General features: G+C 41.7%; 2 protein-coding genes and 1 long non-coding RNA gene across 3 annotated transcripts; all 3 read left to right on the top strand.

Moving 5' to 3' along the window:
- The first annotated feature begins 6,385 nt into the window (after positions 1–6,385).
- Positions 6,386–6,892, top strand: LOC149663421 (uncharacterized). Its single transcript, XR_016368548.1, has 2 exons — positions 6,386–6,622; positions 6,741–6,892. It is a non-coding gene; the product is annotated as an uncharacterized LOC149663421 (long non-coding RNA).
- A 336-nt stretch (positions 6,893–7,228) lies between these two features.
- On the top strand, positions 7,229–8,307 carry LOC149663420 (uncharacterized). The gene is made up of 5 exons (XM_089842213.1): positions 7,229–7,487; positions 7,605–7,635; positions 7,692–7,853; positions 7,901–8,086; positions 8,150–8,307. Coding segments are annotated over exons 2-5 (483 nt in total). The 5' UTR covers positions 7,229–7,487; positions 7,605–7,633; the 3' UTR covers positions 8,283–8,307.
- Positions 8,308–8,465: 158 nt separating this feature from the next.
- LOC149663419 (uncharacterized protein F54H12.2-like) lies at positions 8,466–10,060 on the top strand. The gene is made up of 3 exons (XM_089842196.1): positions 8,466–8,670; positions 9,058–9,536; positions 9,614–10,060. Exons 1-3 carry the CDS (start codon positions 8,466–8,468, stop codon positions 10,058–10,060), a joined length of 1,131 nt encoding a protein of 376 aa, XP_089698322.1.
- Positions 10,061–26,384: the final 16,324 nt, after the last annotated feature.

Below are 26,384 nucleotides of genomic sequence, written 5' to 3'. Positions count from 1 at the left end.
TGATAGTGACAATCCATATGCTTCTTTAATTGGTAACCCAATATGGGAGGAATTCCAATTTAGTGAGCTTGAAGAAATTATGAGGCAAAAAGATGATAAGAGGTTTGCGGAAGCTTTGAATAGAATGGCTGTGGGAACTATGAATCAGGATGATATTGACTTATTCGTAAGTTTGGAAGTAAACAGAGAGCGTGTACCGCCAAAAGAAGCGATACATCTTTTCCCTACTAACGTTGAAGTCAACCAATTTAACCAAGAGACTCTATTAAAAATGAGTACGGAAAAGTCTGTTTCGATTTCAGTAGATGTTGTAAATGGTGATCTTAGTAGCGAAGTTAAAAGTAACATTCTTTCCCAAGTTCAAACGTTAGCAACGTCTGATACGTATGGTCTTCCCAAAGAACTAACACTCGCTTGTGGTGCGAGATATATGATGACTAACAATGTCGATACGTCTGATGGACTTACGAATGGTGCGACAGGCTGGTTAAGAAAGATAGAGTACGGTAAAAATAGGCTCGGGGAACAAATTCCGTTCAGGGTTTGGATTGAGTTTGCTGATGCTAATGTTGGGAAGTGTTTGAGACAAAAGTGTCTTGGATTGTACGAGCAGAATAACTATAACAGGACTTGGACTCCTGTCGAGAAGGTTATTAAGGCATTTAGTAGAAAATGGAGGCAAAATAATGTTTCAGTCTCTAGGAGACAGTTTCCTTTAGTAATTTCGGAGGCTATTACGATACACAAGAGTCAAGGCGATACATACTCGTCTGTAGTAGTGCATTGTAATCCCAGAAAAAAATTAGAGAGAACTCATTTATATGTTGCTTGCAGTAGGGCGAGAAACGCCTCCGGTTTGTATATTGAGGGTAAATTTCAAGTTCCGAATGCGCCTAAAAACAATCAAGTAGAATTGGAACTTCGAAGATTACGAGATACAAAGAATATTGTATTACCGTTTTTGAACGAAAAGGTGTACATTTATGTTCATAATGTGCAATCCTTAAACGCACATTTGGAAGATATCTTAGCAGACACTGTAATAAAAAATGCCCAGTTATTATGCTTTGTTGAAACGTGGAAGAAAGATACCGATGAGTTTAGTGTGCCATCCTTTAGGGAAGTGGGTGGTATTTATCTGCCAAGAACCGCACGTAGAATTGCGTTTGGTTCTTCCATTTATTTAAAAGATACACCCGAAAATGTAGTTAACGATTTGAATATTAGGGTTTTGCGAACCGATAGACCTTTCAGAAATTCGCATGTGGAACGTTGTTGGTTGGATGTTTCCATTGAAAATGAACCGATGACTGTTGTTTTGTTGTACAAATCGCCCGGAGCGAGTTTGAGATCAGTTTTTGAGGATTTTAATCCGTTATTCGATATTAGATATGATGCCTCTGTTCCAACAGTTGTTGTGGGAGATTTCAACATAAACTTTTTAAAAAGTAAAACCGCACTGAAGATGTTCTTTGATTCCTTTGATATGACTCTCATGCCTGGTCTTGAAGATAAAGTTTCAACTGACTATCATTGCCAGTTAGATTTAGCGTTCGGAAACAAGCTTTTCCGAGACAGATATGAAGTCTGTTATAGAGAAACGTACTATTCGTATCATAAAGGTATATGCTTTTTTAAAAAATAATATTGGCTCGACGACCACTTCCCGCAGTCATGACATTGGCTCGACCACCACTTCCCGCAGTCATGACATTGGCTCGACCACCACTTCCTGCAGTCTTAATGATGGCTCGACGACCACTTCCGGTAGTCATAATATTGGCTCGAGGACCACTTCCGTCGAAGTATTACGGATTGGATTCAAAAGAGTTCCTAAATTCTTATTTTGTTATTCTAATTGTTGGTTGTTTTATTTAATGTACCTTATGCTTTTTGGGGGTTGCACACAAGCCGACTTGGCTTAGCGACCCGCTCCCTTAGTTCGAAATAAATAAGTAAAAATAAATAAATAAATTAATCATAATATTGGCTCGAGGACCCCTTACCGTAGTCATAATGTTGGCTCTAGGACCACTTCCCGTAGTCATAATGTTGGCTCTAGGACCACTTCCCGTAGTCATAATGTTGGCTCTAGGACCACTTCCCGTTGTCATAATGTTGGCTCTAGAACCACTTCCCGTTGTCATAATGTTGGCTCTAGGACCACTTCCCGTAGTCATAGTGTTGGCTCTAGGACCACTTCCCGTAGTCATAATGTTGGCTCTAGGACCACTTCCGGTAGTCATAATATTGGCTCTAGGACCACTTCCGGTAGTCATAATATTGGCTCGACGACCACTTCCGGTAGTCATAATATTGGCTCTAGGACCACTTCCGGTAGTCATAATATTGGCTCGACGACCACTTCCGGTAGTCATAATATTGGCTCGACGACCACTTCCGGTAGTCATAATATTGGCTCGACGATCACTTCCGGTAGTCATAATATTGGCTCGACGACCACTTCCGGTAGTCATAATATTGGCTCGACGACCACTTCCCGTAGTCTTAATGATGGCTCGACGACCACTTCTGGTAGTCATAATATTGGCTCGAGGACCCTTACCGTTGTCTTAATGATGGCTCGACGAGCACTTCCGGTAGTCATAATATTGGCTCTAGGACCATTTCCGGTAGTCATAATGTTGGCTTTAGGACCACTTCCCGTAGTCATAATGTTGGTTGGAGGATCACTTCCGGTAGTCATAATATCGGCTCGAGGACCACTTCCGGTAGTCATGTTGGCTCTAGGACCACTTCCCGTAGTCATTATGTTGGCTCTAGGACCACTTTCCGTAGTCATAATGTTGGTTTGATGATAACTTTGATAATAACCCTGTACGGATGCAATTTTAAATGATGATATATTTACTATAGTCGTGGTCGTGAGAAGATGGCAAAACGATTCTATCTTAGGGGTTGAAAATCGGTTCTATTGACCTTTTGTAGGAAAAGCATTCTAATAGTAAATGAGATTTGCTTTAAATCATTATTCTGGAACTTTGCCTTCAATTTGTAACATGGTCATTCGACTTTCATTTGTTACGTCAATTTCAGAAGACCATACTCCGGCAATAACTTAAAGAGTTTTATGGATTAATGTTTATCGTGGACGAAGGAATTCCACTGACAAGATCGTTTTTTTATTACTATGTAAAATATAATTATTATATTTAGACATGGTTGGGGTATATTTTTATATCTATATATAAACAGCTAGTTTAAAAGGGTCAAAAGGTAAAAGGTTGATAAATTAAAAAATTAAAAAATAAACACTGCTGTTAAAAACCAAAAGATTTTCTAGTCCCGTAAGAATAGGAACGTCCTTGACACCAAATTTCATATAAAAGCGACGAAGATCATATTAAAGTTCATACAAAAAGTAGAAGTTGCGCAATTGCAGTCGCACGTATTTACGGCTCGGGATATAGTCATGTCGGAGTCAAAGAGTGTTTCGGATATAGAGAAGGAGTTACTTGCAAGTGAGAAGTTATAAAATATGTTTTTCGAGTGGCAGTGAACTTTCTTTTTAAATTAGCATTTGACTTAGCCCTTGTTACATTTATATTTTCTTGCCACTGTAGTAAAGTAAACTGCCCTTCGATATTTTCGGTTTATTAAATAATTTAACGTTGATTAAATTGTGTCCTAGTTAAAAAGCTTTCTAGAGATACTGCAAGACTTATGTCTGATGACGTTGCGAACTCAAAGGACGATTTCGTCTTAGGGGTAAGTAACTACCTTTGAGCCTCTGACTAATTGCAATTTGTACATGCTGGAGCGACGTCTTATTTGAATGTTTGTGTCTCTCATATAAGTTAATGTTTTGCAGAATTCAACAATGGTTGATAGTTCCGCCAGACACATTGTTCCTGTTATCAATGATAGTATTATTGCTAGTGGAATAATGACCTCCTACACAATGCAAAGAGAAAAATATTTGTTTGAAATGGAAAAAAAGTTCAGTGCGGCCCTCACTTTCGTCCATAAAGCGCAGACATGTCATAATGAGGTATTAAACGGTTATAGTGTACGTGGTAATCATGTGCTATGTGGTGTTATAAGAGGGTTTTTCCTACTATGGCAGATTAAAATTTGAGGGTTTTATGGGGTTCTGTTTCCTTAAGGTATGTTGGTAATCCGTAAGGTTGTCTTAAAGATTATATTACTTTCAAAATGGAAGGGCCTATCTTTAATTTAATTTTTATTTTAACTGGACATTTGCATCCTCTCTTTAGCCACAAGTCGTTGCAAAAGCACTGGAAGATTGTAACAAGCATTTGCATGCTTGCATGGAAGAAATTGAGGAGAAGAGGCGCGATAATATCGCTCGCGATTTTCCCGAAAATATCAGGAACGTCGTTGATACCGTCAATTGGTACAAGGAACCTCGAAGTGGGAACCTTTTCTTGGACGAGAAGTTTGAAAACCTTCTTCGAATTAGTTCTTCCGCGTCAACAATTTTGGTAATTTTAGTATTATTTCATTTTATTAGCCAAATATATTATGTTGGAACAGATAAATATTTTATGCTAAGTCGTGTTGGTTTCAAGGTTTCCAAAAATAAAAGTATTTTAATATTAATTTAATAACGTTTTTTATTACACAGAAAATGGAAGGAGAACTAAAAAAAGGACAAAAACAACGTGGCCATCCATATAAACGCGCGTATCGATCTGACATTTAAAAAGTGAAATAATAAAAAAATATTCAAGCATACTGTGATTTTGACGTATCATTTTGCTCGGCATCTACTAGTAATCGTGGCGTTTTAATTCCTATTAGAAAATTGGTCTCCGTATTTAGCCTAGGTTGGTTATGTGCTATGAAGAGTTAAAAGTAGTCTATTTATTTACCTACTCGAAGGCCTACCAACCATTGAGAGGGACTCTCCGACCCCCTCTTCTTTTTTACCCACTCTACAAAGACCAGGAGAATCTTCTTTTAAGTAGACTTACTCAAAAAGGGGTGAAAGCCGAAACCTATTTTCCAAGAAAATGGGTTTCAGAAGCTCAGTAGATCATTATCATAACCAAGTCAATAAAAAGATCTGCAGAATTGTCATTGGGAGTAGAAGGTAGGGGCAGAAAATGTCGCTTTAAAAACCACGTGATCATCTCAGGGAGGAGGGGGCGGGTTTCCGGCTTAGCGTTACTGGAAGCTAGCTTTAGACCCAAAACGTGCCTGACCTGCTACGACCCCCTTAGCTTTAAGAGTAAATGCACCTCTTTTAAAACTGTTATAGGTTATAGCTTCCGCTCCGTTACTTAATTCTCTCTGGTGTTATCGCACCGAGCATATTTTTCACCGTGATCTATCGTTTAAAAAAAGCGTTCAAATAAATAATATTTTCTCTTGTTTAACCTTTAACCGCTTTGCCGTTCATTTTCGTAGAAAAACCAATAATTCGTCTAATTTCGTGAAAGATTGCCAGTGCGTGGTCGAATTTTATTGCTTCGAGACGCGTTGATGCCGAGTTTATTTGTGATTTGAATTAGTGTTGCGCCTTGACAACGACAGTATTTATAATACCTTGCTTCTTTCAGTCAAATTGTAAGTGCTTGATTATGTTTAATCACTTATTGGTATGGGAATCCCATACATTGATGTATTTATACCCGAGTCTGTCTTAAATGTTTTTAAGCTCTAGCTGGTGGAGAAGGGGGATGTTAAAAATAATTAATCAATGGTGACATGATCTAGGTATTTCGCTAATACAGCCCGAGATTTGTGATGCTCGCGCTCACCGTAGTATTAGGCTTACGCATGTAAAATAATTACGGGTCAGTGGGATACTTATTGTTTCTATTGTTGTCAGATCTTACCTTAACCGAATTTAATCTATTTAGAATATCTTAGTTTTCGTAACCATGTAAGATATTAGATAAATTCATTTCGTATAACGCTTTAGATGGCTCAAAGACCTTCAAAATTTCGTGCTAAATTTAATCCGTGGAATGTACTTCAACGAGTAGCTGGATCGCCTGCTTCATCATGGCCAAAACCAATTTCACGATTATTTTTTAAGACAAAAATAATATATCCAAATCAAATTTCAATGATCTCTGCTTTCGGTTATTTAAACGGCATTCCATCGAATGTGATTGTGGAATGTTTGGAGTACAATAAAGTTGCCGGCATCTACAATAACTTAGAAAAAAGTATCAACCTTTTCTACGACTTATGGGAAGGGAGTCCGGATGCTTGTGGCGCAGTTGGGAGCTACTCAGCTCAAAAACAAAAATATTGCTTTCTTAACGGAAACAAGTACTTCTTTATGTCAATATTTCAATCATAAGTCTGTTCCTTACGATTAATGAATTAACTTAAAACTTTTAGAATTTCTCAACGTGATTTGATTGAGAAAGGAACCGTTTTTGGGATTGATTATGTTCCGACAGTTGGAGAGTAAGTGCATGTACATGCGGGAACACATGTCGTGATTGTAACGAACTATTGCCATGTGTAACATATTTAGTGCACCAATGAATACAACAACTGAAATAAGCCTAGTAAGTGATTCATCGGATGAAGTGGATGATGGTAATGATGAGGATCTCTCCCAATGTCTAATCTCTTATGAAATACACGAGTATTTTAAAGACCTCGTGGATGAAATAATGTAAGAACGTCTCTGTGTAATATCGTGTTACTACTAGATATTCAAAAATGGATTATATGTACTTTTAAACGTTCCAAGGCTTAGAAGAGTTCATATAAATACTTGTTTTAAATTTCAGGAATGCAGCTATTACAATGTGCGTCATGAATGAAGACATTTTTATGGAAAATTAATAAGAAATAAAGGAATTGCCCGGACTGAGAGTTATTATTTCGGTTATTCCAACTCCTTTGCGCGAATGTCAAGGGTTATTGATATTTTCCCTAACAAAAAGGGTTTACGTTATCTCAAATATATGTATGTCTTCGAATATCCATACAATATAGTGAGCAATAATAAGAAAGCGTTGAAAATATCGCTAATATTTGCCAACAAGTCTAATTCTTCGATAATCGTTAATTTATTAATGGAGTTGAGAGTAGGCAAAAATGTATATTAAAGTTGAACCTATTGGGATCTAGATTAATGGCGGATGTTAGTCTCGACGTTTTCATTGGATACTTAAGGTTCTATAATTTTCTCGACTCGGAGAGGTAATATTTTGGTTTTCCCAACTTGTTTCATTTTTAAGACCATTTCTAATTTCATTTTTCTTTACAGTCTCAATACGGCCATCTTAAAGTTTTTTAAAAGGAGAGCCCGAATATACAGGGAAGCTGAAGGGGAGGTTGATGTTGACGGCGTGATTGACGCCGCGTCCGTTCGGACGGCAACTGAGCACGACATACGGCGGGCGAAACTGTTCCTTGACAAGGTCGCCTACGGGGTGCTCGCCCAACAGATGGTAGATCTAGGGCTTTTTTGCTAACATAAATATCCGCGTCTCGGGGGGCTATTCAATTTTCACACCCCCTAAGCGCCAAATGTAAGAAACCGTTTTTGTATATTATAAGGGGGGGTAAATAGTGTTTGGGTTTCAACGGTCCCCCTCCATACTATATATACGGAAAGTTTCCCAATGCTAAAATCATTCTCGCTTTAGCTTCGGCCAGAACATCACGTACAATCATCATGTGAGCATACTGTTTTTTTCTGAAATCGTGGAAAGACTAACTTTTGAACTTAATAGGGCGTACAGTCATATTGACGATGTTCTTTTGTACACGGACGACGAGGAGGACCCGAGACAAAATTTTCATGAGCGACAGCAGCGTCATCCACCCCCACATCAACCCCAGGAAAACCCGCCGAGAGTAAATGAACATCCGCCAAATGATTGCAGTCTCTTCAGGTAATATTTTTTAAAACTTTAATGGCTATATTCAAACATTTTTATAGGATCCTTGCTGATGTCCATAAGGACTTAGTGAGGATTCGCGCGGAGAATCTCGAACATGGTTTTGATCTCCGCGTGGACGATGTTGTCTTCCGGGAGTTGAGTTCTCGACTCATACCATTCGTTGACATAACACCCACTCCCGGAAACCCTATGCCGGTTTACGTTAACACGTCTCGCTCGGGCTCGTAAGTTAATTAGCATTATTTTTTTAAAGATGGATCCCTAATATCTTTTCTTTCTATTTTTAGTCTCAATACCGCTATCACCGACTATTTCAGGGGGAGAGCGGGTACCCCCAATGAGGGAGTCCTAGACCGGTATAGGCAAAAACGTTTCCTCAGAGCTGTAGCCGATGATGTTCATTTACAAACAGGCCTTTAATATTTCAATTTTTTTCTATTTAAATTTATATATATATATACAAATATTTTGAAATAAAACATGGATAAAATATTTAACGCCTCTTGATTTATACATACATAGCGCAAAAGTAAAAAAATGCCCCGCTTTAATAAAAAACGTTGGGAGAGATTTAGAGAGATATGGAAGTTCCCAGGCTTGTACATGCATTCCCCCGCCTTGCACGTGTCTCGGAGAGAGGGACCCGAGAGATGTATTCCTATAACATTTCAGTACTATACGGAGAGAAAACGCGCCGCTAGGCTTGTACATGCATCGGAGAGAGGGACCCAAGAGAGAGGAAAAAAAAACTCTCCAGCCTTCACGGCGCTCTCGCGGCGCGCGCCGCTAGGCTTGTACATTCGCAAGCGTAAAAATAAAGAGACGGTCAAAGGGAAAGAGACGGTGAAAGTCAGGAGGGAACCAAGAGAGAGAAAAAAATTCTCCAGCCTTCACAGCGCTCTCGCGGGTATCGGGCTGGGTAAAGAGAAAGTGAAAGTCAGAATAAAAAGGGGGTTTTAGCGCAAAGAGAGAGCATACACTCAAGAACAACCTACACCCTTCGGGTGGAGGAGGTGAGGGGGAGAACCACCAACCCCCTCCGGGGATGGAGGCATGGGGGCAAAAATTCGTCCCCCCCTTCGCGGGTATAAACCATGGGGGGAAAAAATTCACCCCCCCTGCGCTGCCCGCGGGTATCGACGCTTACTATTCTCTCCCGTCAACCATTTTTTACATTCGCTCTGGGATACGGTAGAAGTAACCGCCAATGATACGGCTATTTCATCTTCAACCGGAAACTACGCCTTCAAAGCCTACCTAGAAACATTGCTAAACTATGGAGGAGACGCTAAAAAATCTCATTTAACTTCTTCTTTATGGCATAAAGATACGGCCGGAAAAATGGTTTCTGTAACTGAAAACCAGGGGCATCTTGTTAGGAAAGAGTTAGCAAAGGGCTCGAAAGAAATTGAAATGTACGGAGCCCTACACGCTGATATGTTTAACGTTTCGAAATTCAGACCCAATGGCGTCAGTCTTAGAGTCAGGATGACCCGAAATAAACCGGGTTTTGTTTTGTTTGGAGCTCCTCCCCCCGGTGGCGTATGGTACAAACATGAAATACTCGAAGTAGGTTTATATATTCGTAAAGTGAGAGTAGCTCCTCGAGTAATGCTAGCTTTAGAATCGGCTTGGACTAAAGCCATGGCAAAATATCCATTCACTAGGACAGAAGTGAAAGTTTTTACCATTTCGGCAAATATTCAAAAAACTACGATAGATAACGTATATTTAGGGGTTTTACCAAACAGATTAACAGCGGGTTTAGTAACTCATATAAAGGCAAATTGAGTTGGAACCCTTTCGAATTCAACAACTTTAACGTGAATTATGTTAATCCGATTATCGGCTCGGAACAAGTACTAGCTAAGCCTTTGCGACCAAATTTCAAAAAGGGTCTTTATGTTAGATCATATTATTCTCTGTTTACCGGCTTTGGTACTCATTACAAAGACGATGGTAACGAAATATCTATGAAGGAGTATCCCAAAGGCTATACGCTTTACTGCTTTGATTTGACTCAAGACGGAACCGCGTCAGATATAAATCATTACAACCCTATACGACAGGGACAATTGCGACTTGAACTCCGGTTCGAAGAACCTGTACCCGAAACGCTGAGCTTGATCGTTTATTCAGAGTTTCAAAGTTTAATGCACATAGATCATAATAGGACCGTCGTTTTAGATTCGCCATGAACGCTTCAACCATAAGAAGGGTTTTGAGATACACCCGCGGATTCATGGGCGTATACCCGCGCGATGTTCTACCCAAATATATCCTTCGATACCCGGCTTCCATTGTTATAAATCTAGATTATCACAAAGGAAACGGTAGTCATTGGATTTGTCTCTATATCGATGGGAATAAACAATGTTATTATTTTGATTCCTTAAAACATTTATGAAAAAAATTCTACGAAAATAAACTATAATAGGAGGGCTTTGCAGCCCCCCGACAGTTCCGCTTGCGGTATATACTGCGTTGTATACATTATGCACAGAACGATGAGAAGAAGCACAAACGTGTTTTTCAAGAAATTTAAGAGGGATCCGTGGATGAATGACGTCATCATTTCCAACCTCTATAAGAGAACCACGCCCTCCCACTGAATTCTCTTATCCAATCCCGACTCGGTATTAGACCGTGTTATGACGTCAGCCGTTCCAGCCTCTATAAGAGAAACACACCCCCGTGAATTCTCGTATCCAATCCCGACTCGGTATTAGTCCGCGTTATGACGTCAACCAATCTCTATAAAAGAAGCCCTACGGTCGTTAGAGGATTCATATCTACTCCCGGTTCGGTTTTAAACAGTCATACACAGACTCGCTGCTAGTTATTAGGAAGTCCGCCGTTATTGAGTTAGAATACCTGAACGGATGCACTCGTAGTGATGGCAGCACGGACATTATCGTGAAAGAAATGGCCATAACAACCATCGAGGCCAAGCCGGCAACCGTTTCCTGGACATTCGCGCCACCGTACAATAAATCCCACGTCTCGATTTCAAAACAACGACAAAACCAGTGGGTCTCGCGTAATCTACACCGATTGGACTGGAATGCTGGCCTAACCTCTTACGCCAAAATCGACGAATGCCTCGCCGCCGGTCTACAGGGGGTCGACCTAATCTTTTCAAAGGGTGACGCAAAGGTCGCCTTTCTATCGGACCGTCTCAACAGAACGGTTCACGACTTGAACGACTTCAAGTGCCCGAAAGCCACCACCGCGGACATCATTTCTCTTCCCGTACGGTGCTTGTACCCACACCCCGTCGGTGAGCACCGAACGGCTTGCGCCTTATGGGCACTCTAACAAAGCCGAAATTAATATTTCGTGCAATCTAGACATCCTTAATGAATTTTACATGTAAAAAAATGAATAAATGTATTTTTTTCTTTAAAAATGATTTTATTTTTTCAACATACACATATTACAGTTTGAAAACAGATTCTCTGAGGGGGGAGAACATGTCTGGTCGTTTTATTTGCAGACGAGTGACGTAAACAACATTTGTAAAGGGGGGAGGGGGCTCATAGCGGGGATGGCGAACGAGTCTGGGCACGAATTATCTTTAATCTTGGTGGATCCATTTGGTTCGAATGTCGTAAACAACTTTGTATACAAAGAACGTCTGCGGGGCTGGCTGACAAGTCTGGGCATGATTGATAGGGGGAGAGAGGGTGGGGGGCAGTTCTAGTTCTTGTTATAGGTTTAGTTTGGTGGCATGGGGGTGGAATGAGGGTCGGCTCTTGATATGTTTTGAGTTTGGTTCTAGTTAAAGTTTAGTGGTGTGGGGGTGGAAGGTGAGGGGCGAACGGGTCTGGGCATGAATTATTTTAGCCGCTAGGGGGTTTGTACATGTTGAATTATATAAGCAAGCGGAAAAGATCGTTGGGTTTCATAACTAGTATGAACACCGAGGCGAAAAGACGTGAAAGTTTCCATCGCTGGAAGGGTCCGTATATAAATCCCCGAGATCTAGCTAGAGACGGATTTTTTATTTATATACGTATGGTCACGATACCGTAGAGTGTTATTTTTGTCACGGTATATTAAACGATTGGAAAATTCGGGACTCTGTGCACGAAGAACACAAATGTCATTTTCCTAGTTGTCCCTTCATCCGCGGACTTCCAACAAACAACGTACCGATCGAAGACGACAAGGGTCACGACGTACCACCCACCGCCCGCTCTGATTATATGGAGTTTCGCATTCCAAAGTCTGTCATTCAAAAGGCAATTTTGGATACCTACGCCCAAGAAATTTTCAGCGACCCCAAGAACCGCGAGATGTTGAATACGACATGAATTCGGAAAAAGCCCGTTTAAAAACTTTCCAATCGTAGACGTCGCTTTACGTTGATGCCGCCGAACTAGCGCGAGACGGGTTGAATTTAGACCGTAGAGATACCTTCAGATGTTTCTTTTGCCACGGTACTCTTCAAGTATGGACAGCCTAGGAATCGGTAAACGATAAACATAGACAATTGTACCCAGACTGTCCATACATTTTCGGGCAACAAACGCTAGTCCACACGGACCATACCTTCAGATGTTTCTTTTGCCACGGCACTGTTCAAGTATGGACAACCTCGGAATCTGTACGCGATAAACATAGACAATTGTACCTCGACTTCCCCTTCATTCTTGGAAAACGGACGCTCAATGTGCCTATCGAATCATTAGTATACGTTACTTCGGAAAACGAGGACTATATCTGCCTTATCAAGAAAACGACTCGAGACGAAGCCTTGGCTAAAAGACTTTTACAATGGTGAAAAGAAAAGTTACTTCTTGCCCTTTTACCGTAATATATAAAATACCTTACGAGGATCGTTTTAACTATTATTATATCGATAAATTGCATTTTAATGAATGCATTCGTAATATTAATACTTTATGTAAAAAAATAAAACATGGATAAAATATTTAATGCCTCTTGATTTATTTTATACATACATAGCGCGAGCGCAAAAGTAAAACAGCCCCGCTTTAAAAAAAACCTTGGGAGAGAAATTCGGCGAGAGAGATAGAATGAGAGATTTAGAGAGAGGGAAGTCCCCCGGCTTGTACGTGTATCGGAGAGGAAACCGGTACGGAGAGGGGACCAATAACATTTCAGTACTATACGGAGTTGACCTATATACAAGAGAGAGAGAAAATGCGCGACTGCTAGGCTTGTACATTCGCGAGCGTAAAAATAAAGAGACGGTCAAAGGGAAAGAGACGGTGAAAGTCAGAATATCGGAGGGAACCAAGAGAGAGATGGTAAGAAAAAAAAGCTCTCCAGCCTTCACAGAGCTCTTGCGGGTATCGGGCTGGGATAAAATATAAAGAGAAAGTGAAAGTCAGAATAAAAAGGGGACTTAGCGGAAAGAGAGAGCATACACTCAAGTAGAGAAGAACAACCTCCACCCTTCGGGGGGAGGAGGTGAGGGGGCCAAAAAATTCGTCCCCCCCTTCGCGGGTATAAACCATGGGGGAAAAAATTCATCCCCCCTGCGCTGCCCGCGGGTCTCGAGGCTTACTATTCTCTAACCCGTAATCGTTGAAGCCGTATTATACGTCTTAAAGCTTCAATTAGCTCCTAAAATTATATTTCCTCATGAACAAGCTTTAAGCATTAAAGCCGCCCAATATAGTTACACTAGAACTGAAACTAAAATATTCACAATTGCGCCAAATATCTTAAACACATCAATCGGAAACATCTACCTAGGTACCCAGCCCTCGCGGGTTACAATCGCTATTGTAAAACACACCTCTTACAATGGAACCTTAGATAGTAGCCCCTTTGACTTTGGGCATCATAATGTCAATCATCTAGCAGCATTCATCAATTCCGAACAATACCCATCCAAAGCCTTAAAACCCCACTACAGTAAAAAGCAATTTGTCCGAAGCTATTACACTTTATTTTCGGGGTCAAACAGTCACTACAACGACAAGGGTAACAATATCTCTATGGATGACTTTGCCTCGGGCTACGCCATATACTGTTTAGACTTGACACCTGACGGTAGCGCGAGTCATTCCGATCATTGGAGTCCTACGAAGCAGGGACAGTTAAGATTAGAATTAGGTTTTGAAAAACCACGCCCACTACACTAAGCTGCATCGTACTATCCGAATTCCAGGCTTCGTTACAAATAGATAAAAATAGAAACGTGTCAATCGTTTGTTAAGAGATATAATGAACGCCGAACAGATAACACGATTTCTAAGATTCACGCCGCATTTCATAGTGGTTTATCCAAGTGATTTATTACCCAAAGAAATTGACAAGTTTCCTTCGTCCATTATAATAAATTTAGACAATCAAAGACGGATCTCACTGGGTCAGCGTCTACTTTGATGGCAACAGACGTGGTTATTATTTTGACTCATTGGCTTTAGGGAACTTTCTCCCCTCGATTAAAGAATTTGTTAAAAGAAATTCTAGAAAATGGTCGTTTAACAAAAGAAGACTACAAAACTTCTCAAGTTCGACATGCGGACTATATTGTATTGCTTATATAATACAGAGAACAAAAAGAAAGAGCCACAAATCATTCATGAAGCAGTTTGGACGAGATGGTTTGAAAAATGACATCATTGTGACAAACATGTTGAAACGCGCCCGTAAAGAATAACTTAATCCTTTTGTTAAAAAATACTCTTTGTATTCTCTTTTGTATTTTTAAAAATTAAATCTGTCACCTTTTTTAATACTGTTTAAAAAGGCTATCCGAAGGCGGCCATCACGGAGGAGGACGTGGGCCCTATTCAGAAGGCGATTCTAGGGGCGCTGGATGGGATACCTTCGGGGAGCCGTCTACCGCGCCTTGCGAATTTTAGCCTGACGGCCGGGGCCCTGGTATACTCCTGTGAGGATACGTTCACTGGTCAATGGTTGAAGGAAAACATAGCCGACTCGGTGGTGGGGGATGCGGTGCTCTCAGTAATGAGGGCTAGCGAACTCCCTAAGCCGTTTAAGGTAATGTTCCGCACCAGAGACCAGATCACTAAAGAGCCGGCGGTGCTGTTCCGGCGCCTAAAGGCCCTTAACGATGGCTTTGCTACCGAATACTGGAAGTGCATTCGGACATACGTGGACAGGGCAGTGCGATACTGGGTACTGTCCATTGATGGCTCCTCGCTGGACGCCATTAAGAATGCTGGCTTCGTGGGCTACACTGGAGTGGACAAGGGTTCCTTCAAACTCCTTCAGAACACGGAAGCCACTAAAACCACTGTAGCCGAGTCTGCGGCAGGGGGTGGGAATAGCGAGATGGGGGATCTCGCTGTGGAGCTCTCTGGCGTCGCTCTAGGCACAGAGGGGGAGGGGGGGCTCATTCGGAAGTTTGTTCTTCCATGGATGAGTCCACCCTACTGGAAGAATCGGATGGGACCCTTCGGGGTTCAGCCGATGAGCGTTCTAGTGGTCCTGGTGAGGGGGAGGATCTTGGGACTGGGAGCTTGCCTGTCAGGGGGGGAGGTGCCACTGGCCCTCTCGGGACTGATGAGGTGTAGCTAGGTCCCTTCTGAACCCCTCTCTTAAGGACCATGGGGACGCTACGTGCGATTCAAATCAATCTGCACCATAGTAAGGCGGCCTCTGCGGTACTCTGCAGGAGGTTTGCTATAGAGGGTCTTGATCTGGCCCTCATACAAGAACCGTGGATATGCCATGGCAAAATCCTCGGTCTTGACGCGGCAGGGTCACTATTTTATGACCATACTGCTGCTAGACCTAGGGCGTGTATTCTGGTTCGGAGGGATCTTTGCTGTATCTCTCTACCGCTGTACACGTCCCAGGACACGGCGGCCGTGAAGCTAGTCCTGGCCACTGGGAATGCCAAGTTGACTATCACGGCCGCCTCTGCTTACTTTGCCCACGACGCGGACTCTCTCCCGACAATTGAGGTGATCAATTTGGTCGATCAATGTGAAAGGAGAGGGGACAAACTAATCATTGGCTGCGACGCCAACGCTCATCACATCACGTGGGGCAGTTCTGACTGCAACAGGAGAGGTGATGATTTACTAGAATATTTAGTTGGTTGTAAACTCCATATTCTTAATCAAAACAATGAACCCACTTTTGTTACTTCTAATAGAAGGGAGGTCATTGACCTCACGCTAGCCACGGAAAACCTCGCGTCTTCCGTGTCTAACTGGCATGTGTCTACTGAGCCGTCTCTGTCGGATCATAGGCACATCTGCTTTACTGTCGCGACTACCTCTGTCCCGGCGGGGACGGAGGTACGCAATCCAAAACGGACCAATTGGACCGGCTATAAGGAAGACCTTATCCTACGCTACGGAGATGGTCACACCCCTAAACTCACTTCACCTTACGAACTTGATAGGGCTGCTGGTGACTTAGAGAGCTCTATCATTGAGTCGTTTCACCGGAACTGCCCACTCAAGACCGTTAACCGCTCGAGGCTTGTCCCTTGGTGGAATGCGGATCTCAGCCGGCTTCGGAAATACACGCGCAGGCTCTTCAACAAAGCCAAGCGCACGGGAGACTGGACTGGATACAGGCAGTCCCTTAATACCTACAACAGGGCCATTAGAGCTGCTAAGAAGGACTCTTGGCGGACCTTCTGTGAGCAAGTCTCCAATGTCCCTGCCACGGCTAGGGTCATGAAGATCCTAGCGCACGACAACACACATCGTCTTAACACTATTAAGTTGCAGGAGGGTGTGTACACTAAGTCTGGGGCTGAGACTCTCAACCATATGCTGGAGGTCCACTTCCCTGACTCCACTCCAATCAATCCAACAAACCCTGACTCTCTATACCCTGTTCTGCACAGGGCGAAGAGAGAGGACTGGCTTGTAGCCAGGCAGGTTGTTACGATTCCCAAGCTTCGTTGGGCTGTCAACTGTTTTGAGCCCTACAAGTCTCCGGGACCCGATGGGGTCTTCCCTCGGCTTTTGCAGGAGGGCTTAGACCACATCGCCTCTCCGTTATGCAAAATTTATATACTTTGCATTGCTCTCGGTCACATACCTTGTGATTGGAAGCGATCTAGGGTCATCTTTATTCCCAAGCCCGGGAAGGTTTCCTACCTCGAGGCGAAGGCATTTAGGCCCATATGCCTGACCTCCTTCTTCCTCAAAATCCTAGAGAAGCTGGTGGACAGGTACATTAGAGACGAGGTACTTTCGGTAACTCCTCTCTCTTCTTCACAATTTGCTTACCAAAAAGGTAAATCAACTGAGACGGCCCTTCACGGCCTCACGAATTGCCTGGACAGGGCATTCGAGTTTCAGGAAATTTCACTGGCCGTCTTCCTCGATATTGAGGGGGCCTTTGACAAGGTCTCTAGCTCGGTTATTACTGAAGCTGTTAAGAGATTTGGCATCAGCGACACTCTTGGCCGTTGGATCAAGTCCATGCTTACCGACCGCGAGGTGTCGGCGTCCCTCCTTGGGGACTCTCTAGGGGTGACTACCAGCCGGGGCTGCCCTCAGGGTGGAGTGCTCTCCCCCTGTTGTGGTGCCTGGTGGTGGACGAACTCTTGGAGAGACTCGGGGGTGCTGGGGGCTGTAGCTGCTTCGGGTATGCGGACGATGTAGCAATAGTCTTTACCGGGAAGTTCCCGGATACTGTCACCACACTTATGAGATCTGCTCTCTCTAGCGTGGAGCAATGGTGTCAGGCGGTTAACCTTTCCGTTAATCCTGATAAAACTGTCCTTGTTCCGTTTACGAGGAAGAATACTAAGGATCTGTTCAATGATATCTCCTTCTTTGGCCAGGTCCTGACAAAGTCCTCCGAGGTAAAATACCTGGGGGTGACCTTTGACTGCAGACTCACATGGAAGCCGCATCTTGATCGGTGTATCAAGAAGGCCAAGATGCTTTTCTGGAGGACCAGGAGCTCAGTCGGCCAGACTTGGGGCCTCAACCCCAAGGCTGTACACTGGCTCTATACTGGGATCATCAGACCCATACTATCTTACGGGGCACTTGTCTGGTGGACAAGGGTCCGGCTGAAGACGGTGCAGGCTGCCCTGCGCAAGCTTCAAAGGCTTGCCTGCATTGGTGTTACAGGGGCCATGAGATCGACCCCAACTGCTTCCCTGGAGGTGCTTCTTGACATGCTACCTCTTCATCTTTTCATTGAGGAGGAGGCTGTCATGGGGGCCTACAGGCTCCACATTAATGGCTGTTGGGTTCCAAGACTTTGGGATTACAGCCATACGAAGCTCTTTCGGGAGTACGCTGCACTTGAGCCGTCGTTAACGATGTGCTCTGACAAAACCGTTACCAGCTTTGATTTCACTAAGCCATTCAGCATCCACTTTCCCAGTCGGGCCGAGTGGACTAACCTGCTGCCTCTTGGCACTGGGGGTGAAACTATTTGGTTCACCGATGGTTCCAAGACTGATTCCGGCGCTGGCGCCGGCTATTACTGCCAAACTACAAGGGTCGGTTTTTCTGCTTGCCTGGGCACCTTTGCTAGTGTGTTCCAAGCAGAAATTGCCGCGATCTGTTATTGCGCAGACTACTGCATTAACAAAGGGTATAACGGACGGACTGTGAGGATCTATTCTGACAGTCAGGCCGCCCTGAATGCGCTGGACCAGTGTCAGATTACCTCTCAACTGGTGCGTAGCTGCCTTGATCTGCTAGCGCAACTGGCGTCCTGCAACAGGGTTCTGTTGTACTGGGTGCCAGGGCATAGCGGTTATTATGGCAATGAGCAAGCCGATAGATTTGCGAAAAGGGGCGCGGAGGCCAAGCTCTTGGGGCCGGAGCCGGCCGTCCCCATCCCCTACGGGCATGTCAAACGGAGCCTGCATGACAGGATGACTGTCATACAAAACCAGCTCTGGAATGACATGGATGGCCAGAGACAGACAAAACAGTTAGTCAATGGTCCCTGCAGGTCTCGTGCTAGAGACCTAATTTCGCTCAGCAGATGGGATATTAGGCTGGCCACCGGTCTTCTGACCGGACACTGTCGGCTAAATAGGCACCTCCATCTGATGGGTCTTGCTGACGACCCCCTCTGCAGGTCGTGCCAGGAGAAGGAAGAAACATCCGCTCACGTACTTTGCGAGTGCGACTTCTTCGCCTCGCTTAGACTAGAACATTTTGATTCACACACTGTTGAGCCCTCGCGGGTCTCCTCTTTTACGGTGGAGCGAATTCTTCGCTACGCTGCGGCTACGGGCCTATTCAAGGCCTGATTTTGAGGTTGCACAATATGCCTTAAAGTGTTTTTATTTTCTTTTTTTTAAAAACAAGCAATTTTGTCATTTTTTTATGAACCAACACATTAAAAATTTTAAAACTAATATTTTGTTTTTAATAAAAAGTGGCATTAAAAAACATATTTTTTAATGCAATGCGCCAGGATGCAAAAGAGGCCTTCAAATAAACATTCGTCAAGCTGGCCATGGCGAATGGTTTGACGAATGTTTATTTGTAATATGTAATATTTGCATCCTGGCGCGGAAGCCACGTAACTGGATCATTTCCAATTGTGCGCTAATAAGAAATAAATTAGGAACGAATATTAAATCCAGAGGCGGGAAAAATATATATGTGAAACTTACGCGAAGCCATTACAATTGTTAGCAAATTGACTGATAAAAAATAATTTAGAGAAAACACGTTATAGCATGAAAAAGGTTTCTAAACTATAATAGAAAAAAATTAATTCTTACTTTTGGTTGTTATTGACCTTGTTATGATCTATAAGGCGGTTTAATTGCGACAAAAGCGATTCTGCATATTCTTCGTCGTTGATAAATGGTCTCGAACGGGAGAGATACGTCTAAAACTGGGCTTTGACACTAGATGAAAAAATCATTTAAACATTTTAGAGCGCGTGATTGATGTGAGGACGCGCATGTGATTGTAATTGGGGTTTATGAAATAAAAAAAATTAATACATACATGACAGAAGTTTCGAGGGTTTGTCCGGGTCCATTAACCCAAGGCGTTAAAGTGAAAATAACGTTGTTTTCGTCATCGGTTGATGATGGTGATGGTGGAGAAGGGAAGCCGTTTAAAGGAAATAAAGTTTCTAATTCGTGAAAAGGTGAGCGGGAAAATGGAGTATCAACTCCGAGCAAATAACTAAGAGAGAGAGAGAGAGAATAAAAATTTAACAAAATCGCAATAAAGGTAATACTACTTACCAATCTGGTCCAGCGGTGCAAAAGTGAGTTTCTCCGTTTCGATCCATTTTTTAGTGACTTAGAAACCGATAAAATTTAGTTCCTAACTCGAGTTAAGTGAAGTCAAGAATGATGGTCCCGAAATAAGTCTTAATTCTCTTTATATAAAAGAAAAGGGATAGTAAAAAGAGGGTTTCCAAAACCATATGGTCTTTTTGACCAACCATGAAGTTTATTTAGGTGGTAGAATAAAGGGCCAGTAGAAGCAAAAAAAATGGGTTTTAAGATTGCTTCAAAGCAGTTTGAGGGCCTAGTTTCGCTTCTACAATGAAAGAGCAATATCTAATTTTAAAAAGTCTTATTTGTCAACCTTAACAACGTAAGACTTACGGACAAGTTTCACCACGAAACAAATGATCAGATAAACGAAGTAGTGCTTTTGGTAATGTCGAATGCTTTTCAGAGTTTTCTGGCGGAATATTTGGAACCTCTTATATTTCTAAGAGGCGTCAAAATTGTACAAATAATTATATTTTATTACATCATCATGATATACTTTATAATGCAATAATTACCGGCAACCGGAAACCGAGCGTGAGGAACATCGGCGTGGGGCTCTGGGAAACAGGTGCTTGTAAAGGTTTTAGCCAATTAGGATATTTCGCGGATACTTTGTGGTAAACGACTACAACCTCTTCAGGGAAAAATTCCCTTAAAACAGTTTCAGGGCCTAGTTTCGCTTCTACAATGAATGAGCAATATGAAATTTTAAAATAAGGGCGATGCTGCCATTGGGGTCGCGACAAAGAAATGTAGTAGACCAAGAGCCAGTGGCCTGGATCTTACCTCATAAAGTACAAAAGGTCTGACCATTGGAATGAGTTCAGTTTTGATGCTCATTAATAGATTTGGCCGTCTTACGCGTCACAGCTGGGGCATTTGAGGGGGGCGGGGTCATGTTTGACCCTAATGAGGTATGATTTCTTACCTCATGAGGTACATGAATAAAAAAGGTGGCAAATAATAGAACTGGAAATGGCGATTCCAAATATATGAAATCTGACGTAATCAAAGGGGGCCATCAATAAATCAGACGGCGGTTAAAATGGTCGAATGAGGTATGTATTTTTACCTCATGAGGTACATGTATGAATCCGGTTCTGTTTGATAGATCTGGTCGTGCTAAATAGCAGAATATAAAATCTGACTGGAAAATACGCGGCTTAGGTTTATTCTGACGGCCTGATTCTTGCGTCAGACTATCACAACTTCGTGCCACATAAAGCTAGATTCCCACTCGACCGAAAAAAACTGGTGCAAATCACGCAGCATACGGTAAAAATTTTACCTTACGCTGTAGACTGTTCACACTATGACTGAATTTTGAGTTTGGCGGTGGATATTTTTGGGTCACGTGACAGATTAGAGTGGTTTCCATAACATTTATTTCGCACTCTGAATTGGTAGCTCTGTCCCATTGTCGCTTAGATCGTACAAGAAAGTATATTTTCTAACCTCCTCAATAAAGACTTCCTTATTAACATCTTACCTCTATATACTTCCATTAGATACATTTTTCTTTCTTCGTGGCATGTTTCCGACCAAAAAAAAATACATGGCGGCTATCAATTTATCTAGTGTATGCGTGCACTCTTGAAATTTATGACGTAGTCAGTGGGATAATTTCATGGGCTGAGACACCGGCGTAACGCCGAACACGACCGAAAAATAGAACACAACTTGTGCCCGGCCGAGCGGAAATTCAGTCGGGCTCGGCGTAAAGATTTTTCGGTCGAACCCCTTTCTGCCGGGTCTCCGTCGTGATTTCCGTGGAGTGCGAGTCTAGCTTAAATGTAGCAGGTGATATATTGCAAAACCAGCCCCACTGATGTCAAGTCCATTAAACTTAACTTGTTTGAGCGAGTTGCCTCTGTTTCTATCGAGGTAATGTGGTGAAATATTTTTGACTGTGATAAATGAGATGAACTAAAATTGGCATCATTTTATAATATAGCTATTTCAATTCGGGGGTAAGGAGAGTTTTTGAGTTTGGGTTTCGTCAGTCCCCGCCTAGGTGCCTTATTGTGCGCTAAATTTAGCATAGAGTTTTACAGTGGCCCACACGGAGGGAGGGTGACTATGACGATGAAACCGTATATATTGATTATCAGACTGATTCGGATGATGAACCAGATGACGTTTAAAATGTAACATTTTTGTATCTTTATTTGCATTAAATAATAATTTAACGTTAGAAGGTTTCATTGAATGAGTGTGAAATAAAATGTGCCTGCATAGAGCTATATCAGTTGAAGGGGGAAACGTCTGCCAATAAACGGAGCCGATTTTCACCCTCCCTCCGTGTGGGCCACTGTAGAACTCTAATCTAAATTTTGCGCTCAATAAGGCACCTAGGCGGGGACTGACGAAACCCCGACTCAAAAACTCTCCTTACTCCCGAGTTGAAATAGCTCTATTGTTAAATGATGCCGATTTAAGTTCATTTCATTTATCACAGTCAAAAATATTTCACCACATTACCTCTATAACTCGCTCAAACAAGTTAAGATTAATGGACTTGACATCAATGGGGCTGATTTTACATTATATCACCTGCTACATTTAAGCTAGACTCGCACTCGACGGAAATCACGACGGAGACCCGGCAGAAAGGGAATCGACCGAAAAATCTTTACCCCGAGCCCGACGGAATTTCCGCTCGGCCGGGCACAAGTTGTGTTCTATTTTTCGGTCGTGTTCGGCGTTACGCCGGTGACTCAGCCAATGAAATTATCCCACTGACTAAGTCATAAATTTCAAGAGTGCACGCATACGCTAGATAAATTGATAGCCGGAAACATGCCACGAAGAAAGAAAAATGTATCTAATGGAAGTATATAGAGGTAAGATGTTAATAAGGAAGTCTTTATTGAGGAGGTTAGAAAATATACTTTCTTGTACGATCTAAGCGACAATGGGACAGAGCTACCCATTCAGAGTGCGAAATAAATGTTATGGAAACCACTCTAATCTGTCACGTGACCCAAAAATATCCACCGCCAAACTCAAAATTCAGTCATAGTGTGAACAGTCTAAAGCGTAAGGTAAAATTTGTACCGTATGCTGCGTGATTTGCACCGGTTTTTTTCGGTCGAGTGGGAATCTAGCTTTATGAGGCACGAAGTTTTCATAGTCTGACGCAAGAATCAGGCCGTCAGAATAAACCTAAGCCGCGTATTTTCCAGTCAGATTTTATATTCTGCTATTTAGCACGACCAGATCTATCAAACAGCACCGGATTCATACATGTACCTCATGAGGTAAGAATTCATACCTCATTCGACCATTTTAACCGCCGTCTGATTTATTGATGGCCCCCTTTGATGACGTCAGATTTCATACATTTGGAATCGCCATTTCCAGTTCTATCATTTGCCACCTTTTTTATTCATGTACAGACTGTTAAAAAAGTCTTTGCGCGTTGCAGTTTTCGCACATATTTTACTATATTTCAAAAACTATTCAAGCTAGCGCTCTGGAATAAAGTGCGTTATAAAAGTTTTGCATTTCTCTTATTTTACCCGTTTCACAGTTGTCCTTTGCATACTTATACCGGAAACCGGAAATGTCAAAATTATCAACTTTGAAAATATTGGATTCTCGAGGATATAAATGCGATTTTCGGATTCCTTGGGGTCGATTCATATTTGAAAAGTTTTCACCAAATTCAATTCGGATGAATAGGTCACGAGTAATCAGCCTTTATTCAAAATCTGGCAACTTCGATTTAAATGGCGATAATTCACAATCGAGTATCGAATCTATGTCGTAATAATGCTTGTTAGATGTTATGGCACTTTATGCATATATATATGATTGGTCTTGTGGCGCGATACTTTGAAACAATTCAGACGCTCGTTAAAGGGATGGTGAAGTGGAAAATTAAGTAATTTTTTATTGATTCTTCTATAAGACCAATCTGCATACAGTGCATAGTGAATTATCCAGGAAATAACACCGAACGATTTTTATACGTCAATTAGTTGGAAATTTCATGGACAATTTTAAATAAGGATCTCCGACCAATCGCGTCCTTTTATAAACAATTTTCTCGTGGCACGTTCCGTGTTGAATCAATTTATCGCGAGATTTGAAAAAATTTGCGCGATGTGACAATTGTGGCGCGAGACATGGAACGTGCCACGAGAATTTTGTTAACAAAAAGGCACGGCGTTACGCGATTGGTCGGAGGTCCTTATTTAAAATTATTCTTAAAATCTTAGCCTAATTTGAATATTAAAATCAATGGGAGGTATTTCCTAAATTTTTCATTATGCAGACTGGTCTTATAAGAACCGATAAAAAATCACTTTAATTTCCACTTCCCCCTCCCTTTAAGAGAAAACTCGCGTCTTTTGAAGAGGAGAAGCGGTTTGAAAATATTGTTATTTGGGCCATGATATCATAATATTTAGAACTCATATTAATTACGTCTAGGTCTTCAGCCCAACTCATTGAAGCCTAGTGAAAATCTCATTCATGATGGCATATGCGCTTCACGAGATCCCTTCAAATAGACATATTCGACTATTCCATTTAAGAAACAACATCAGAGGAGATGGCTTCTATAAGTTCTATGCTAGGAAGGTTGGCTACGCGATTGAGCTTCGCTAAACGGAGCCTGGGGTTGCCCATAGCCTCCCGCGGATAGAGCAAATGTCAGGCCATTGAAAGATTTTATTTTAGAGGTAGGAATAGGACAGAGTAATCTAGGCGCGCATCAAAGTCCCGGACCCCCTTCCTCGGGACGGTGGGATATGAAAGAAGAGGCGGCTCATAACGACAGAGGAAAAAAGGAATTACGTATTTTTCGCCGTCCCAGTCAGTAACGTCATAAAAACCTAGTTTAAGTGAGCCAATCTGAAATTTTAAACTTTTAATTACGTGTTGGAGGTAGGAGCTGTATACTGGGCTATGAGTCGGACTGAATTAAACACTAACCGTTCTCTATTCCTACTTCTAAAATTAAATATATCTCTGGTGAGGCTTAATAATAAAGCCGACCGCAACCAAAGCATGGGAAAGGCGTATTTCAAAACTGACGTTCAAAGCTACCGATGGAAAAGCCTAAAAACTAAATGGAAAAAATGAAAGGCGGTGACAATTATCACAACTAAAAATAACAGCTAACAGCTAAACCGAGCCCGAACGGTAAAAACTTGAAGTTGGTCTCTGCGCTGCTGGTCTGCTACTCCTTTTGTTTATTTTCTATGGCAAAAACACTATTTTTGGGCATCGAGGGGTAGTGAAAAAAAAACATCAATGCAGTTACTTGCTCGATCATTTATATAAATATATTACTTCGGGCGTGATAAATGCAGTTAGGGAGTAATGGGGATATTAGGGAATTTTGTGTTTTAAGACTTTTATTATGAGGGAAAGAAGACATGCCTTTTTTGAAGAATTTTTCGAAAACTTTTTTTATCTTTATTAATAATTAGTTAAAAGCTGACAAATATTAATAAAATTTGGAGGAAAATTCTCCTTTTGTTTATTTTCTATGGCAAAAACACTAACTTATGGAGGTAATGGGATATTAGGGAATTTTGTGTTTTAAAAAATTTATTGTGAAGGAAAGAAAACAAGCCTGTTTAAAGCTATTTCGAATAACTTTTAATTTCTTTAAAAGTTGAAAAATATCTATAAAATTATTTGGACGAAAATTTTCAAATAATAAGACTTCCTTCGAGTTTCAAATTGAAGAATGTTCGTGTGCTTTATTGAACTATTTTTTACAAACAAGGCAGTCACTTTCAGTTTTAATTGTTGCTTGATTTTTTATTGGACCTCCCCTAGCCTTTAAAGGGAGGATGAAGAGGAAAATAAAGTGATTTTTTATCTATTCTTCTTCTAATTATAAGTCCATTTTGCATAGTGAAAGTTCCAGGAAATAAAGTCTGCGAATGATTTTAAAATTCAAATTATTCTCAGATTTTATAGATAATTTGAAATAAGCAAGTCTGACCAATCGCTTAACACCCTGCCATCCTGTTAACAAAATTTCCGTTGCCCGCTCTATATCACGCATCACGATTCTCACATCGTGAGAAACTTTTATTAAACCTCGCGATAAATTCCATTGGGCATGGAGCGTACCACGAGAATTTTGTCAACAGGAAGGCAGGGCTTTACGCGATCGGTCGAAAGTTATTATTTTAAATTATCCATAAAACCTAAACCGAATTTGAATTTTAAAATCATTCTGAGATATTTCCTGGATGTTTCACTATGCAGAATAGTCTCATAATTAGTAGAAGAATCGATAAAAACACATTTTTTCACTTCAACCTCCCTTTAAAAACATTCTTCGTCTTATTCTTAAAGACAGA

Source organism: Phalangium opilio, unplaced genomic scaffold (assembly GCF_054372755.1).
Source record: "Phalangium opilio isolate 3A_F unplaced genomic scaffold, DU_Popi_V2 ptg000062l_1, whole genome shotgun sequence".
NCBI classification, from domain to species: domain Eukaryota; kingdom Metazoa; phylum Arthropoda; class Arachnida; order Opiliones; family Phalangiidae; genus Phalangium; species Phalangium opilio.
This window is presented reverse-complemented; position numbering and strand designations above follow the sequence as displayed.

Coding starts and splice junctions, on each gene's coding strand:
- LOC149663419 (XM_089842196.1), top strand. CDS start 8,466: ATGCATTCCCCCGCCTTGCACGTGTCTCGGAGAGAGGGACCCGAGAGA. Junction 8,671..9,057: donor AGGCTTGTACATTCGCAAGC/GTAAAAATAAAG, acceptor GGGATACGGTAG/AAGTAACCGCCAATGATACG. Junction 9,537..9,613: donor ATCCATTCACTAGGACAGAA/GTGAAAGTTTTT, acceptor TTTACCAAACAG/ATTAACAGCGGGTTTAGTAA.
- LOC149663420 (XM_089842213.1), top strand. Junction 7,854..7,900: donor AATGATTGCAGTCTCTTCAG/GTAATATTTTTT, acceptor ACATTTTTATAG/GATCCTTGCTGATGTCCATA. Junction 8,087..8,149: donor AACACGTCTCGCTCGGGCTC/GTAAGTTAATTA, acceptor TTCTATTTTTAG/TCTCAATACCGCTATCACCG.